Genomic DNA, 18,707 nt, shown 5'->3' with positions numbered 1-18,707 from the left:
TACACGTCATCAGATTTTTGTAACTTTTTCCGGGCGGAAGAAGATGGAAGGGAGTATTTCCAGGGTATGTGGAGTCCTTAATTATGCTGGCTACTTTCCAGAGGCAGCGGGAATTGTAGGGGGAATCAATGAATGGAAGGCTGTTTTGCATGATGGACTGGGCTACATTCACAACCAAGACCACGTGCTTGTAGTCTTGGTTAGAGCAGGAGCCATATCAAACTGTAATACAGCCAGAAAGGATGCTTTCTATGGTGCATCTGTAAAAATTGGTCAGAGTCATAGCAGACATGCAAATTTCCTCACCCTCTTGAGAAAATACAGTAAGAAGTCTCACAACACCAGATTAAAATCCAACAGGCTTATTTGGTTGCATGAGCTTTTGGAGCGCTGCTCCTTCATCAGGTGAGGGAAGATAGAGGTGTTGGTGGACTTTCTTCCCTATAGCATCAGCACGGTTGAACCGGGGCAGGTTGTTGATGACCTGAATACCTAGAAACTTGAAGCTTTTGACCATGTCCACTTCTTTACCATTGATGTAGATAGGGCCATGTCCTCCACTACGTTTCCTGAAATCGACGACTATTTCCTTCATTTTACTGACATTGAGGAAGTGATTATAGTCATCACACCATTTCACTAGATTCCATATCTCTTTCCTGTACTCCCTGCTGTTGCAAACTGTCTGGAAGCTCTGAGGTGTGTTGTTTTTGAAGGTGTTGTTGTGTATGCCTGAACTTGCTGGAGTGTTGCTGCACACTCACAGGGATGGCAAAGGTGTAAGTAGTCTGTCTACACAAGGGCTGCTTAGGCATGTAGCAGCTGTGGAGTGCCCCTGAGTCTGCAGAATGTCCAGGAGATGGAGAAGAATGGGAAAGCTCTGCATCATACCCTCTGCCAGGTTGGAACTGGACCCCTCATTACTACATGACATTGTCAGGACACTACCTGGAAGGTCAGCCAGAGCGCGCATGCCCATTGTTCTGTATGCCACTCTATCGAGGTCCTCACCTGAACGCTTTGCAGTAGACCTTATCAGCATTCTCATTCTGCAATGAATTGATAAAATAATCATTCTTTTTCCTGCTACGGCTGGGACCACTCAGGCCTCAATAACTCACCACAAGTGATTTCAACTCTGTATATCCTCCCAAAATGTGACCCTTGCCATTATCTGAGTTAGTGGCTATGAGTGTGAGATCAAGGCCTTTCTATGAGTTGCTTTCTCTCTTCCACAATGGGATGCTCTGGGTGGACGGATGATAGATCTTGGGTGTCTTAAAGCAGAAAATTAGAAAGGGAAGGTTGGAGTAAGGAAGTGGGTGGAGTGGGAAGCAAGAGGTCCATATTCACACCATCTGCAGCTTTGCTATGAATCATAGAATCCCTACAGTGCAGAACAGGCCATTCAGCCCATTGAGTCTGCACTGACTCTCTGACAGAGTACCCATACAAGTCAAATAGAAGGATGAGGATGTGCTGGGAGCTGAGAAGGGGCACAAGGTAGGAATGTAATATCATTCTCAATGTTTCCAGTGATGCCAAATGGCCTAACTATGTTACTGTCAGCCCCATGATGCTGAGAACCATCATGTGGGGCTCAAGAAATGTAGAGATGCCAGCGTCGGACTGGGGTAAAGTCTCACAACACCAGGTTAGAGTCCAACCAGTTTGTTTGATAGTAATCTCACAAGCTTTCGGAAACAGTATTCCTTTGTCAGGTGTATGGAAGGTTCTGATCAGAGAAGGGCATATAAAGTCTCACACAGTTTGCAGAATATTGATTAGAATGCACGTCTTTACAACTAACCTACTATTCAAGTCTTAAAGATGCAGACGATGTGAGTGGAGATAGCATTAGCATAGGTTAAAGAGATGTGTATTGTCTCCAGACAGGACAGTAAGTGAGATTTTACAAGCCCAGGCAAGTCATGGGGGTTACAAATAGTGCTACATGAACCCAAGATCCCGGTTGAGGTCGTGCTCATGTGTGCAGAACTTGGCTATCAGTCTCTGCTCGCGACTGTGTGTTGACGTGTGTCGTGAAGGCTGCGTTGGAGAACACTTACCTGAAGATTAGAGACCGAATGCCTGCAACCGCTGAAGTGTTCGCCAACAGGGAGGGAACAGTCTTGCGTGGTGATTGTCAAACGATGTTCATTCATCCATTGTCGTAGCGTTGTCAGACTCTACGACAATGGATGAATGAACATCCATTGGCATTCTGCCCCCTCTTTTGAGGGATAAGGTGGCACACCAAAGTAGCCAGAGCAGAACCGGTGAGCAGACATGAACTGCTGCTATCCTATATTCAGCAGTGCCACAGGAAGGCAGTGAAGGTGCGGGCATTGCACCCAACTGGGGCCTCGGATTCAGGAGAGGCACAAGAAGTTGTTCAGGGCTCGCAGGGTGGGAAGTGCAGAGGAGGTGGGTTGACAACAAGAGCAAGAGGGCAGCTTTCACTGGGTCCACTGCTTCCTAATGCCAGATCCCTCACTTAGTGCCTTTAAACAAGGCACCACTCTTCAGAGCCTGCAAGCAAACATGCCAGCGTTTGCTTATCATGTCCCCAGCACACCATGGTTAATACCAGTGGTGGTGGCATGATGCCCTTAAGCAGGCATTAAATTCCCACTTAAAGGCCTTAATTATCAGCAGGCCAAGAAGACCCTCCATGAGATTTCCCACCACAGACTTAACTGGGATGAAGGCGGGAAGGTAGCAAGCTTCCCATCCTCCCATCCTGATTAAATGCACCCTGCCACTTGGAGAAGCAATTTCCACATAGATTGCAGCCATTCAAGAAGGCAGCCCACCATCATCTTCCGGATGCGGATTGTCAATAAATGTTAACCTTATTAGTGAACCATATAACTCATGATTACTTTTAACGGCCTCTTATTAATCAGTGCACTCATCTTTAAAATAGGGTGATAAGATGAGAGATATTGTATTTCCTTAAAATAAAAGTAGTAAACAAAACTAAGCCAAGTGCGTAAGATTGAGTAGAAAGCAAAGACATTTCTCTAAAAGCCAGTCAGAAGGTAAATTGATTAGTTAACTAACATTACACAAATTGTGTGTTCCCTCAAGATCCTGAGATATTGACTGATCAATTCCACATCTAACTTTTTCTGTGCAGATAGCCCACTAACTCATTTAATGTTCAGAATCACAGCAAGAGATTTGCACCATTCCTGCGAAGCCATCTGACATTGTTTATAATCTTGGCAGTGAAATAATCCCTTGAAGGTGTTGTACAAGTATTGCATTCAGCCTTTCTCGAAAGAAGTCTGCAATTAGTTTAAAGGATGTAATGTGTTAATATGATCTTTTCCATCTTTAGCAATATTATCCTTCTCTTCATGAAAATACTCATTTAAACGTGGTTAAAAAAATGCAAATTTTGCAAAGAAATGATTACTCATAATTTACATTCATCTAGTCTCCATATGTCAGCTGAAGTTCGCTTTATAGATTCTCTTAAATTTCAGCTGTGGCTCAGTTGGTAGAGCTCTGTGGAAACTACTTCAGTGATTTGGACACAAAAATCAAGGCTGGCACTCCAGCGCAGTACTGAGAAATGCTGACGTGTCATGACATGTTTTTTGGATGATAGGATGTCCAGGCAATTAGGAAGGTAAATGGCATGTTGGGCTTTATTGGAGTACAAAAATAAAGAAGTCTCCTTACAGTTGTATAGGGTTATGGTGAGCCCATGCCTGGAGTATGTGCATAGTTTTGGGCATGGATTTTCTTCAAGGAGTCAGGACTTTCCCCGACCCTGCCATTTGGAAGCCGCCCCTGTTTTTATGCTGGCAAGGTGGAAATAGGCTGGAGATGGGCTTGCTCCTCTGGTTACTCGCTCAAGGCAGCAACAGAGATAGTGGATGGAGAGATTGATAGGTTAGTTTACTAGGAGATTGGCCCAGTTGTAACCAAACCTGGTTGGCCCTCAAGTCTTCACATCTTGCCACCCCACCTTGCCCCCAAATGGTCCTTCCTTGTTCCTCCATACCCCCTCATATTCCTATACCCCTTCAGTACCCCATGCAGCTTTAATACTGTGACCCTTCCAGTATCCTCCATGTACAAAATCAACAAGCCAGTAACAAGTCTGGCAAGTCTTTGAAATGCTCCTGGAACTGACAGAATAAGCAAACATACTTTGAAACTCATCTCTGAAAACATTGCAACCCCTTGTGACCCTTTAAAAGTGTCAATCAACTGGCACCATTAATATAGCTGATAAAAAGCTTCAATCCACTTCACTGCACTTAATCTTGTGTAAATAAATACATCAAACAAAGATCAGACCAGGCCATTATGAGCTAATAAAAATATCAATCAAACAAAACACCCCTTGCAAACTGTGTTAATGTTGCCTAAAGAGCTGCTGAGTCCATTAGCAATTCTAGGACTGCAACCAAGAATTTGTGGTGCGCTCATCTGGTAACTGTATCTACAAAGCAGTTTGAACAGATGGCAAAACATGTGTTTTTCCAATGGTTTGGTTTGGAGTGATTTGAAGGTTTCCTTAACGGAATCTGTACTGCCTATTATTGATTGACAGCTTTATGAGATGGGAAGAAGGGCAGCGTTTTTCAATGGGAATGTTGAAATGCTGAATTTTGTTCCTGACAGGATACTAGGGTTTCCCCTGTGGTTCAAAACTCTTCTGAGATGCAAGCCATATCTGCAAACAAATCAAGCCTGGCACCATCAAAATTCTGGAGCAGGTTGAGGAGTGTTTGCAATGTCCATCCTTGCAATGGAGCAGGCAAGGGTGACTGTGTTGAGTGTGGACCAGCAATATTTGTCAGAAACAGGAGTGGGTGTGGGATTTTTGGCATTGAATTCCACCCATCGTTTATTTTTAAAGACCACCTGAAATGATTCAACTACATGAAAATCCAGGCCTTGGTCACCATATTTAAGAAATTATATACTTGCCTTTGGGGCAGAAGAGTGAAAGTTTACCAGATTGGTTCCTGGAATGAGAGATTGCTTGTGAAAGGCTGAACAAATTGGGTCTATATTCCATGGAACCATAGAGTCCCTACAGTGCAGAAAGTGGCCATTTGACCTATTGAGTCTCCACCACCTCACTGAAAGAGTATCTTTTTACCCAGGCCCACCCACCACATAACCCTGCACATTTACCATGGCTAATCCACTTCATCTTTGGAGAATAAGGGCCAATTTAACATGGCCAATCCATCTAAACAGCATATCTTTGGACTGTGGGAAGAAACCAGAGTACCCAGAGGAAATGCATGCAGATATGGGAAGAACGTGCAAACTCCACACAGTCACCCAAGGTCAGAATGGAACCCCTCTCCCTGGCGCTGTGAAGTAGCAGAGCTAATCACTGTCACTGTGCCACCACCTTTGGTGCTAAATGGCATGTTGGCGTTTATTGCAAGAGGATTAAGTACAAAAATTAAAAAGCCTTGCTACATTCAAATGAGACCACACCTGAAGTAGTGTATGCAATGATGGCATCCATATCTAAGGAAAGATATATTTGCCTCTGAGGCAGTACAACAAAGTTTCACTAGATTGGTTCCTGGGATGAGAGGATTATAGTATTATTAGAGACTGAGTAAATTGGACCTTTACTCTCTGGAGTTCAAAAAAATAAAAGTTGGTCTCATTGAAGCGTACAAGATTCTAAAGGGGTTTGACAGGATAGACACTGAGATATCACAAGGGCACAGCTTCAGGATAAGGGCATCAATAATTCAGGAACAAAATGAGGAAAAATGTCTTCACTCGGACACTTGTGAATCTTTTGAATTGGCTCCAGAGTTGTTGATGCTCCATTGTTCAGTCTTTTGAAAACTGAGATGAGCAGATTCTTGAACTCTTGCAAGAATCAAGGGATAGGGGGACAGATAGGAAAATTGAATTGCGATAGAAGATCAGCCAGGATCATATTGAATAGTGCAACAGACTCAAGGGATTGAATGGTCGACTCCAGCTCCTTTCCTTATGTTGTTATGACATTGAACCAAAACCTTGCCTGCGCTTTCAGATAATTAAAAGATCCCATGACATCATTTTGAAGAAAAGCAAAGGAGTTACCCCCGGGGTTCTGGCCAACATTTATTCCTCAATCAGCATCACAAAAACAGATTATCTGTTCATAATCACATCACTGTTTGTTGTTCCTTGCTGTGTGCAGATTAGCTGTCGCTTTTGCTAAATTACAACAGTATCTGAACTTCAAAAGTATTCATAGACTCTACAATGCCTTGGAGCATCCTGAGGTTGTGAAAAGCATTATATAAATGCAAGTCTTTTTTTATACATAGGTTCTCACTACTAAAGCATGTTGTCAAGGATATTTTGCACTATATGCTAATAGTTGTTTAAATTTAATAATTTAAGTGGACTATAAATATTGTGTGTTCTTTTGAAAGATTTTTATGATGCAGTAATAAGTCTTGCTACTGTTACTAGCAAACTAACAAGATGCATCCTGCAGTCCATAAATCTTTTAAATCCAAAAATGACCCAAGTATATTTTTGTTAGTTTAAAATCTCTTCTTTTTAACCATGCGCATGTATGGATCCTGAAAAAGATGTGGGGGTAGTAGTTGACAACTCACTAAATGTGCACACGCATTTTGAGGTGGCTTTAGGAAATACAGACAGAGTTATAGGGTGTGTTTTTTTTATTATTTATTTGTGGGGCATGGGTATCACTGGCTGGCCAGCATTTATTGTCCATCCCTAGTTCAGAGGGCAGTTGGGAGTCAACCACATCATTGAGGCTCTGGAGTCACATGTAAGCCACACCCATTAAGGATGCCAGATTTCCTTCCCTAAATGACATCAGTGAACCAGATAGATTTTAAAAACAGTGGTTTCATGGTCATCACAAGTCTTTTAATTCCAGATTTTTTTTATGGAATTCGTCTGCCGTGGCAGGATTTGAACCCGGGTCTCCTGAACATTAGCTGAGTTTCTGGATTAATAGTCAAGCGATAATACCACTAGGCCATTGCCTCCCCCAAATACCACGAGGCCATTGCCTCCCCCAAATACCACGAGGCCATTGCCTCCCCCAAATACCACGAGGCCATTGCCTCCCCCAAATACCACGAGGCCATTGCCTCCCCCAAATACCACGAGGCCATTGCCTCCCCCAAATACCACGAGGCCATTGCCTCCCCCAAATACCACGAGGCCATTGCCTCCCCCAAATACCACGAGGCCATTGCCTCCCCCAAATACCACGAGGCCATTGCCTCCCCCAAATACCACGAGGCCATTGCCTCCCCCAAATACCACGAGGCCATTGCCTCCCCCAAATACCACTAGGCCATTGCCTCCCCCAAATACCACTAGGCCATTGCCTCCCCCAAATACCACTAGGCCATTGCCTCCCCCAAAAACCACTAGGCCATCGCCTCCCCCCTAAATAGACACCCCTTTTAAGTTGCAAACACCACTGAGCATACAAGTAGGAGGTAAAAATACAAGAGTAAGTGTTAAGGAATGTTTTGTCAGAGTGCTTGGATGATTTTTTCATGGGAAGTGAGCATCACTGGCACTGCAACATTTGTTGCCCAGCCTTAATTGCGATTGAATTTCCAAGCCATTTCAGAGGGCAGTTAAGAGTCATATGGGCTGTAGATTTCCATCCCTAATGGACATTCGTGAACGAGATTTTTTGCAACGATCAATGATAGTGATAGTTTCATGTTCACCATTACTGAGACTAGCTTTATATAATTGAATTCAAATTCTAATTTCACCAGCTACCTCTTTGGGATTTGAACCTGTTTCCCCAGAGCATTAGCCTGGGCGCCTCGATTGGTTGTCCAGTGATGTTACCACTACTCCACTGTCTCTCCCTTAAATTGAATAAAATTATTACAAAGGGGTTCTGTAATGAACTGCTCTGTTTTAATCATCATTTTCATTTGTTATTACTATAAATAAATCAAATATGTTGTCTACCAAATCAAAGATGACAGAACATAAGCATAACCTGGAGCAATGATAAAATTCTGGAAAATTTACCCATAAATATCAAATCAACATTTTCTAGAGAGAGGATATATACCTCTGAATTACACCTTTCCAGTTAAGAGATAAGTAGAATCCTTTGACAGAAGTGCCACTAATCATACAAATTTCTCCTCCACTATTGGACTTCCTGGGTCCCTTTAGACTGACAACTTCAACTCTAGCACATAAATTAGACTGTCACTTCAGTGCAGATCTGCAGTGGTTCCAGCCAACAGATGAGACATTAATCAAGATCCCGTCCGCTTCATCAAATGGATGTTAAAGATTGAACAAGAGCAGGCATTTCTCCTGGTATCCTTGTCAACACTCCTCCCTCAACCAATGTAACTGGAAACTGATTAATAGCACAATTATTTCATCCCTAGTGTGGGATCTTATGTGTTAAATAGCTGCAGCATATTGGTTCCAACAGCAGCTGAACACTGAAATTCTTCTTTGAATAGTGAAGTGTTTTGAAATATTTCTGATTCTTCACAGAACGTAGCTTAGTTTTTTTCTATCATCCACACTTCACCCAATACATTTATTTATTTTAAATGTTTTTTGCCAATGATCATAGAATCATGCCACAAACATGAGGCACAAACTTCAGTACAGAGGAGATTATTTTTAAAATATAGATATTGAATCCCTCTGTTTTGGAGCTTCTACTATCTAGCTGAGCTTCCTAATTATCATTAGTGAGTAGCATTTTGGCCAAAGGCAACAAGCCTCATGATGAAAGATGTTATAAGAGAATTAAAAGACTAAATCTGAATGAGAAGCAAGTTACGGGCCTAAGCCCAGGGTGCAGATTATTAAACTTGAAGAGAACAGAAAAGAAAATGAGAGAAATTAAGAAATAGTGGGGTGCTGTCGCCAAGCTAGAAGGACACAGAGCACTTTTTTCTGCATCAATTCATTTTATAGTTTGTCTGTTTACTACTGCTGAACATTCACACTTCCTCAGTGGCAAGCGAAACAGACAGAAAGGCAGCAGGGACAAACCAAAATAGAATAAAATGCTGAACTGTATTGTTTTTACTGAATCCTGGATGAGCACGTTGAGAGGTAAATGTTTGCTGAACCATCAAAAACTGCACAATGATGATTGTTGCTTTACACCTATACAATCAATAAACTTTGTATTGCTCATGCACAGCACAGCAAACAAAATCAGTTGTTCCCAACATAACTTCTAAAAGTATTACTTACTTGATATTTATCTATGAAAATCAATGCAGGCTTATGAAACAGGGAGGCCATGCCCTGAACCAATACATCTAGTAACTGATAAGCTTTGAACAGTCAACGGCACACTTCAGTTAGTAGAGACTAGCTATGAATTTCATTATAATTCCCTTTCATCTTCAATTAGTATTATTACATCTAGTGAAACCAATGGGCCAAATTATTAAAATTTTAAATGAGCTGAAAGACCATTTACTGTTCTAGTCCAATTACTCCCCATTTGACTTCATAACAGGATCGCTCTGAGACACTCAGAGTTTGAGTTCAAATATTTCAGTCAGTCATTTTATAGTTTAATTGTTCTTGGAAAATTAGAATTTCAATCATTCATTTTATTTGAAGTTGATGCAGCTATGGATGAAGTTGAAAGAGATCTAGGCCAGTTAGCAAATCATTTCTCTAAAATATACAATCCTTTGGTGCACCAATCATCAAGGCAAATAGAACATTGAACAATGTGGCCAAATCTGTAGGGTACAAGTCAGTGAACGTCTCATTAATGCCATGTTCTGGTCAGACCACTTCTTGAGCACCCTTTCCATTTCTGACTGGTTTAAAGCAGAATCCTGAGCCTGATTCTTAGTATCTCAGAAGACACTGAGGAAAGATGGCTCTTCAAAATTGAGAGGAGTGAATAAGGTACTTGATCTTTGTTTACAAGACAGTAAATATTATAGAAAAGCTAAAACTGGAATATTTCTAGTTCAATCATGATACCAGGATGAAGGACCATATATTCAAACAAAAGCAAGGCAAACTTAGAACTGATTGGGGATGATCTTCACAATTTGTGATCAATACATGGGCAGACTTTCAGATAGGAGTTTGGCAGCAATTCATTAACAATTGGGTGCAGAAGTGGATTCACAATGAAACAGACCATAGCCAGGCACAGGGCCCGTCTAGTGGGCCTCCCACGCTAGCCAATGCATTGGGCATCCAGTCACAGCCTGATTACTCTGCAATTGTGATAGACTCACTTTTGAGAAAGTCTGAAAGAGCAGGAACACACTGGTACGAACTGTACAAATGAATAACTTAAGGCACCCGCATAAGGAACAAAGACAGATGACTAGGCAAAGAGGGAGTGGCTGCTGAAGTTTTTCAGCAGGGCAGCAGGCGAGGCGAGCAGATTTGCAACTCAGCCCAGGCCAGCAACGACAGGCGCGTGAGACATGACACCCCAAATGAAGCTTTAGCCATGAGGAGACGAATGAGGCAGGAGACTGCCTTAAAGACCATAGACAAGCCCAATGAGTGTGAGAATGGGAGAGTGCATGGGGAGTTGGGGGGGACGGGAAGAGTGTGTGAGGGGATTGGGTTGTAGACTTGCAAAGAGGGAGAGTGTATGCAGGCCAGGTTGCATCATGGAGGGAGAGAGAGTTTCTGATGGGGTTGGGGGTCCACTGTGAGGAAGAGTTGGCGAGTTTGTTTGGAGGGAATGGGAGGGAGGAGAGTAGAGTGAGTGTTGATTAAAATCCAGAACCGCAGCTTCGTAGTTAAAAGATGAGTCCCATTTTTGCAGAGCTTGAACCTGATAATAATGTGCGATTGACTGTGCCTGCTCTTTCAGACACTTTAGGTGCCTAAAATCAAGATCAATTTCTTCAGCAATATGAAGCAACACTGTCAATCTGGCAGGCAAAAACAAAGAAAATTAAATGTAAGGCAAGAGGACAAGGTGGGGAGAAACAGTTCCGTAAAAAAAAGTTGTATAATGTACTATGATGGCACATTAAAATTTCAAGTTTATTTATTAGTGTCACAAGTAGGTTTACACTAACACTGCAATGAAGTTGCTGTGAAAATCTCCTAGTCGCCACACTGGAGCGCCTGTCCAGGTACACTGAGGGAGAATTTAGCAAGGCCAATGTGAGAGGAAACTGGAGCACCCTGAGGAGACCCTCGCAGACACGGGGAGAACGCACAGTGACCCGAGGCCAGAATTGAATCATGGTTCCTGGCGCTGTGAGGCAGCAGTACTAACCATTGTGTCACCGTGCTGCCCCATTATACCACATACATTATACTACTGGAACACACTTTCTATCATGGAACTTAGATGGTAGTTCCTTCAGGACCTATGAGCTGGGTGGGTCAAATAACTTTTTTTATTCCTCCTGGAAGGCAATTTGAGGTTTGCAATTGTAGTTAGATAATTTAAATTCAGGCCCATCAATACTTGGGTATGGTTGAACATAGAACCACACCCAGTAGCTAACTCTTCATGGAAAACTTGCAATAAAATTATCAGTTAATTAAAACAATGACTATTTCTTTATTGTGTAGATGGATTAAGAAATTAGATATTAACCGAAACATTAATTAGCTCAACCTTGTTTAAATTGTAGGGAAGATTTATTATGTGCAATGAAATCATAAGTCCATTCATTATCAATGAGTTTATAATTTCATTACATGTAGTATGCGGAATAATTCTTTTTTGGTTATGTAGGCCTCACTTTCCTGGTCCTGTATTCACCCAAAAGTTGTGGTGGAAAACAGATCTTGAGTCTGCCTGGACTTTTTTGGTTTTGTTCTGCTCTTGTGCAAAGACACCTGTAGTATTTAGGGGACAGTTGCAGGACAGAATTGCTTCTGAAACCTTTTTTATTTTGCAGATCGCCCACAGCCACCTACCAACCTGACAATACCTCAGTCTGAGATTTGTGGTCGCAGCTTGCTGTTGAAGTGGAAACCTGGCAGTGATGGTTCATCGCCAATCCGCTACTTCACAGTGCAAACAAAAGAACTACCTAACAAGGAGTGGCAGACACACACCTCTTCAATCAATCATGATGCTACATCATATGTGATAGACCGGTAATATGTACAGTCTGTTTATTGCGAATACAATTCTATAGCTTATATATAAAGAATATGAAATTACTCTTCGCCTGCCAATCGAGAAATAAAAATAAATCAGGATCCCTGGAAACCTAAACTCAGAACAAAAAATGTTGGAAATCAGGGCCCAATCAGAAACTGCAGGAGAAGTATTGTGAAAGCTAATATTTCATCAGTTCCTGCAAAAAAAATGTTCCTGCACTTTCTGTCATTATACAGTCTTGCAACATCCTCCCTTGGATATGATTTTTGACACTCTTCGCTCACTGGAGTGGACGTTGATATTGAGTGAGAGGAATAATTTGATATGATTTGATATAATTTGTCGTGTTCCTCCTTGAAATCAGATCTGTGGTTTTAACAATAAAGGTAGCCTTACCTTACAAACTTGCAATAAAAAACACAACAATACGCCAACCTTAGAACCAAGACAAGTGTCATATATAATATCAACTGGTTACTTTATACTATTGGTAAAGCAAATAACAATAGTCCGCTTAAGAATTCCATTGCTAAAGTCTGCACACAAGCTTGCTTAAAGAGCATAGCAGAAATGTCCAACACAAGGACATTTGTCACTCTTTCATTGCTACCTAGAGCTATTCCCAAAGGCTGTTTTCAACAAACCTGCATCTCAAACATGGTGGAGAATCTCAGATATTCTGTTTCGTATTTTCAAAATTCAAACACATCCAAACTTTGTATTGAATCCTAAAATGATATAGTACAGGAGAGGCCATTCAACCCATTATGTCTGTGCTGCTCTTTAAAAGATTGTCCAATTCACCTTAGCTTTTTCCACTTAGTCCTGAAAGCTTTCCTCTTCAAGCACTTATTCAGTTCTCTTTTGAAAGTTGTTTTTGTATCTGCTTCCACCACTCTTTCAGGCAGAAGATTGTTATTCAACCGCAAAGTTAAACCTTTTCCCCAGATAGTTCCCCATATATGACAAATGAAGTGTCAGAAGGTCAACTAAAACTTAACTTGAACAAAACCTTCCTCTTTATTAAATACTTGAGGTACTAATACTCAACATAAACTCAGATTAGTTGCAACACTTACTTTAACTCATTTAACTTCAATCTCTTTTAACTCTAGTTTAACTTTAAATTTTAATCTTTTGACTGAAAACAAATACTACCCACTTGGACAAACTGGCCAGGCTTTCTCTCTAGTATGAATCTCCCTCATAGTTCTTTGTCTTTCTCTGAATAAAATCTTCAGGGCACACATTGTGAATGTGAGTCTAAAGTTTCCACTGAGGACGAAGACTTCAAACATGTCTTATCCTAACATTTGCACAATGTTCCGGAAAATTCTCTGGCACTCAGCCAATGATACCATCAGAAACTGATCACAATTTTCAATTATAGCCATTGGAGTTACTCATAAACAACTCCCAAATGTTTATACCAAGCTCCATGTAAATTAAATAACCTTACCATATATGGTAACAATAGCTCCAGAATGTCTAGTATAGTCCAAGCAACCATCCTTACTTAGTCAACACAGGAAGTGTTGGATCACATCTTATAGGACAGGTCATGACTTGATGGGTTCATGATGGGAAGGTCATGTTTGACTAATTTGGTGGAATTCTGGAGAACATTACATGTGCAGTGGACATTGGGGAACCTGTAGATATGGTGTATCTGGATTTCCAGAAGGCATTTGATAAGGTGCCGCACCAAAGACTGCTACATAAGATAAAGGTGCACGGTGTTACAGGTAATGTATTAGCATGGATAGAGGATTGGTTAAGTAACAGAAAGCAAAGAGTTGGGGTAAATGGATGTTTTTCTGGTTGGCGATCAGTGACTAGTGGTGTGCCTCAGGGATCAGTGTTGGGACTGCAATTGTTTATGATTTACATAGATGATTTGGAGTTGGAGACCAAGTGTAGCATGTCAAAATTCACAGATGACAGTAAGATGAGCGGCACAGCAAAGTATGCAGAGGACACTGAAAGTCTGCAAAAGAATATAGATAGTCTAAATGAGTGGGCGAGGGTCTGGCAGATGGAGTACGATGTTGGTGAATGTGAGGTCATCCATTTTGGTAGGAATAACAGCAAAATGGATTACTATTTCAATGTCAAAAAATTGCAGCATGCTGCTGTGCAGAGGGACCTGGGTGTCCTTTTGCAGAATCTCAAGGAGTTGGTTTACAGGTACAGCGGGTAATTAAAAAGGCAAATGGAATTTTGTCCTTTATTGCTAGAGGGATGGAGTTTAAAAACTGCAAGGCTGTGTTGCAACTGTAGAAGGTACTGGTAAGGCCATACCTGGAATACTGTGTACAGTTTTGGTCTCCTTGCTTGAGAAAGGATATACTGGCACTAGAAGGGGTGCAGAGGAGATTCACCCTGGATTGACTCCAGAGTTGCAAGTGTTGGCTTATGAGGAGAGACTGAATAGACTGGGGCTCATTGGAATTCAGAAAAAATCTTATAGAAAGATATATGTTTACGAAGGGAATAGATAAGATAGAAGTAGGGAAGTTGTTTCCACTGATGGGTAAAATTAGAACTAGAGGGCATAGCCTCAAAATAAGGGGAAGCAGATTTAGGACTGAGTTGAGGAGGAACTTCTTCACACAAAGGGTTGTGAATCTGTGGAATTCTGTGCCCAGTGAAGCAGTTGAGGCTACCTCATTGAATGTTTTTAAGACAAAGATAGATAAATTTTTGAACAGTAAAGGAATTAAGGGTTATGGTGAGCAGACGGGTAAGTGGAGCTAAGTCTTAAAAAAGATCAGCCAGGGATCTTGTTGAGTGACAGAGCAGGCTCAAGGGACCAGATAGCCTATTCCTGCTCCTAGTTCTTATGCTGATGCAGCCTTCTCTAACTGGCATCTGTATTTAATATAACTTGACCAAAATTCCCAGCATGCTTGACTCTCACTTGTACTCATTGTTGCTGTTGGCCACCTGGCCACAATTACACTGTTTTATTTCCTAGTGTAGCTTTTGGTTCTTTTGCTGGTTACTGTACCTTACATCTGTGCCCTATGGTTATTGACCCTACTGTCATTGGTAAGTTTCTTCTTATTAAAGCCTTCTAAGATTATGAAATTCTCTATTTTGTTTTCGCTTAACTTTTGTCTTCTCTGTGGACAACAACCCCACCTTCCCTAGTCTCTCCACATAAATGAAGTCTTGTGGCCCTGTTGCCAGTCTGGTAAATCTCCTCTGCTCCCTCACTAAGGCTTTGACGTCCTTCCTAAAGTGTGGTGACCAGAATTGGCCACAGTATTCCAACTAGGGGCTAACTGGTGTTTTATAAACATTCCATTTAAGTTGCTTTTGAATTCTAAAACCAAGGATCCTGTAATCCTTTTTCAAAGCTTCTCAACTTGCCCTGCCACTTTCAAAGATTTGTACACACCTAGGCGTATCTATTCCTGTTCTCTGTTTAAAACTGTGCTGTTTAATTTACACACCATATCTCCATTCTTTTCACCAAAATTAATTGCTTCATGTTATCTAGTGATAGGTTTCATCTACTGTGTGCCTGATAACCAGTCTATACCCTCCTGGAACCTGTTATTATCTGCCTGATTTTTTTTTTTACTACATTTCTAAGTTTCATGTCATCTTCAAACTTGGAAAAGATGCTTGATATACACAAAACCATATTATTAATGTATATCAAATAGAACAATTGGTCCAATACCAATCGCTGTGGGAACACTGCCCTCTCGTCTGAAGAACAACTAGTCTCCTTTCTGTCCTTTAACCAATAATGTAAAGTACTACTTTAATTCCAGGAGATTAAATTTTGATGGTAAATGTATTATGTTGTGCAATCCAAAATGTCTTTTGATAGTTCAAATATACGAAATGAAATTCACCACCTCATTAACTTCTTGTTATTTCATCAAAGAACCCAATAAAGTTGAGTAAACATGATTTAGAACATAAGAACATAAGAAATAGGAGCAGGAGTAGGCCATCTGGCCCTTCGAGCCTGCCCCGCCATTCAATAAGATCATGGCTGATCTGTCGTGGCTCAGTTCCACATTCCCGCCCTCTCCCCATAACCCTTAATCCCCTCTCTTATCAAAAACGCATCAACCCGCTTCTTAAAAATATTTAGCGAGGTAGCCTCCACCACTTCAACGGGCAGAGAATTCCAGAGATTCACCACCCTTTGAGTGAAGAAGTTCTTCCTCAACTCCGTTCTAAACCGCCCCCCCCTTTATCTTGAGGCTGTGCCCCCTAGTCCTATTATCCTTTCTGAGCGGGAAGAGTCTCTCCACCTCTATCCTATCCATCCCATTCATCATCTTATACGTCTCAATGAGATCTCCCCTCATTCTTCTAAACTCTAACGAGTACAAGCCTAATTTATTCAGCCTCTCCTCATAGCTCAACCCCCTCAACTCCGGTATCAGCCTAGTAAACCTCCTCTGCACTCCCTCCAAGGCCAAAATATCCTTGCGTAAGTACGGCGCCCAAAACTGCACACAGTACTCCAGCTGTGGCCTCACCAATGCCCTATACAGCCGCAGCAAGACCTCCCTACTTTTATATTCAATCCCCCTCGCTATGAAGGCCAGCATCCCATTGAAGGACCACAAAGCCCAGGAAAGAGGGGAAATTTTAAGTTTTTTCATGTCCTCTGAATACCTCAATAATGTTTTTGTTGCTAATTATACTATAGGTAGCTGCTATTATTAGAACTTATACTAAAAAGGAAATAAGAGAGTCAAAGAGAATCAGGAGAACACATTAGCAACTATTATCAAAAATGACCAAGATGTTATTTATAAAATATAAATAGTAAAAGTACTGTCTGAGGAAATGTAGAGTCAATTGGAAACCAAAAAGGAGTTCTTCTTGTGATGACAAAGTATATGGCAGAGTGCTAAATGAATACTTATGATCTCTCCTCAACAGCAGAGAAACTAGACGATATGAAATACACCAAGCAGAGGCATTTGAAAGGTTGACGATGCACAAAATGGAAAACTAAGCTGATTCAAATAGGATGCACCCTGGGTTGCTGAGGGAAGTTAGGCTGGAAATTGTGAAATCTCTGGTCTTGGATATGGGAGTAGTGTCAGAGAACTGGATAAAAATCCAATTTCACCAATTGCTAATATATTTTGTCCTGGTTTATGCTTCTAAATGATTTCCCCACACCCTTGTTAAGGCTGACTGGCCTGTAATTGCCAGTTCTATCCTCCTCCCCCTTTTCTGAACAGGAATGTAATATTTGCATTTATCCAGTTCTCTGACACTACTCCCATATCCAAGACCAGAGATTTCACAATTTCCAGCCTAACTTCCCTCAGCAACCCAGGGTGCATCCTATTTGAATCAGCTTAGTTTTCCATTTTGTGCATCGTCAACCTTTCAAATGCCTCTGCTTGGTGTATTTCATATCGTCTAGTTTCTCTGCTGTTGAGGAGAGATCATAAGTATTCATTTAGCACTCTGCCATATACTTTGTCATCACAAGAAGAACTCCTTTTTGGTTTCCAATTGACTCTACATTTCCTCAGACAGTACTTTTACTATTTATATTTTATAAATAACATCTTGGTCATTTTTGATAATAGTTGCTAATGTGTTCTCCTGATTCTCTTTGACTCTCTTATTTCCTTTTTAGTATAAGTTCTAATAATAGCAGCTACCTATAGTATAATTAGCAACAAAAACATTATTGAGGTATTCAGAGGACATGAAAAAACTTAAAATTTCCCCTCTTTCCTGGGCTTTGTGGTCCTTCCATGATATCAACTCTTTTTCTATTGCATGTTAAGTAATTACATTATATGCAATGTGCTGGATTTTTCTAATGCAGCTGTCATCAGCAGAGAATTGCTAATGTTATCAAATGTTTTCTCCAATAAGGATTAAACTTTTTAACTTGGTCCTCATTCATCAAACAATTATCTTGGATTCCCATGTTTTGGCTTTCTGGATCAGGTGATTGTTTCTGGATCAACATTTATTAGCACAAACACTTGACAAGTTTGCGTCTTATTAGAAAGGTTTGAAATTTCTCCTCAAGGATATTATTCCATATTAATGCATTATTTTTCCCAAAGTGCTTTCTGACAATAGTTTATGCTTTTATTTTGCTACTTTTCAGTTCTTATGAGGTTTTAAACCCCTTTTTTTTTGTAAATGAGCATAGCAACGGAAGTAGAGCATTCAGTTTCTCTACTATGTCCTTCCATTCAATTAGATTATGGCCTCAACTCCTTTCACATGTCTTTGATCCATATCCCTTGATACCCTTCCAGAACAAAAACCTATTGATCTGTCTTGAAAATTTCCATTTACCAAGCATCCTAAACCTTTTAGAGGAGAGATTATTAGATTTCCCCTACCCTTTATGTAAGAAGCACCTCTTGATTTCACTCGTGATTAACCAAGCTGAATTTTAAAATTGAGTTTTGAACTCTTTATTTTTGTGTATTTGTGAGATGTCTTTTTTTTAACAGAAGGAGACTTTGCAATTTTATGCATGGAGATTCACATTTCTGCATAATCTGATATAGTTCAGTCATAGATATCTGACCACTAGTTCCAATAAGTCTCTGAGCTGTCATCATTTTTTTTATCAAGACAAGAT

General features: G+C 40.8%; 1 protein-coding gene across 1 annotated transcript in view; it reads left to right on the top strand.

Moving 5' to 3' along the window:
* sdk1a (sidekick cell adhesion molecule 1a) overlaps positions 1–18,707 on the top strand; it is an 815,932-nt gene that overhangs the window by 727,661 nt on the left and 69,564 nt on the right. The window contains exon 30 of the mRNA XM_080206403.1: positions 11,895–12,096. Coding sequence (XP_080062529.1) covers positions 11,895–12,096 — 202 coding nt within the window. The remainder of the gene's footprint in view (positions 1–11,894; positions 12,097–18,707) is intronic.

This window comes from Carcharhinus amblyrhynchos, chromosome 18, assembly GCF_965287045.1.
Source record: "Carcharhinus amblyrhynchos chromosome 18, sCarAmb.v2.hapA, whole genome shotgun sequence".
Taxonomy (NCBI): Eukaryota; Metazoa; Chordata; class Chondrichthyes; order Carcharhiniformes; family Carcharhinidae; genus Carcharhinus; species Carcharhinus amblyrhynchos.
The sequence above is the reverse complement of the archived record's forward strand: the minus strand, read 5'-3'. Positions and strand labels throughout refer to the sequence as shown.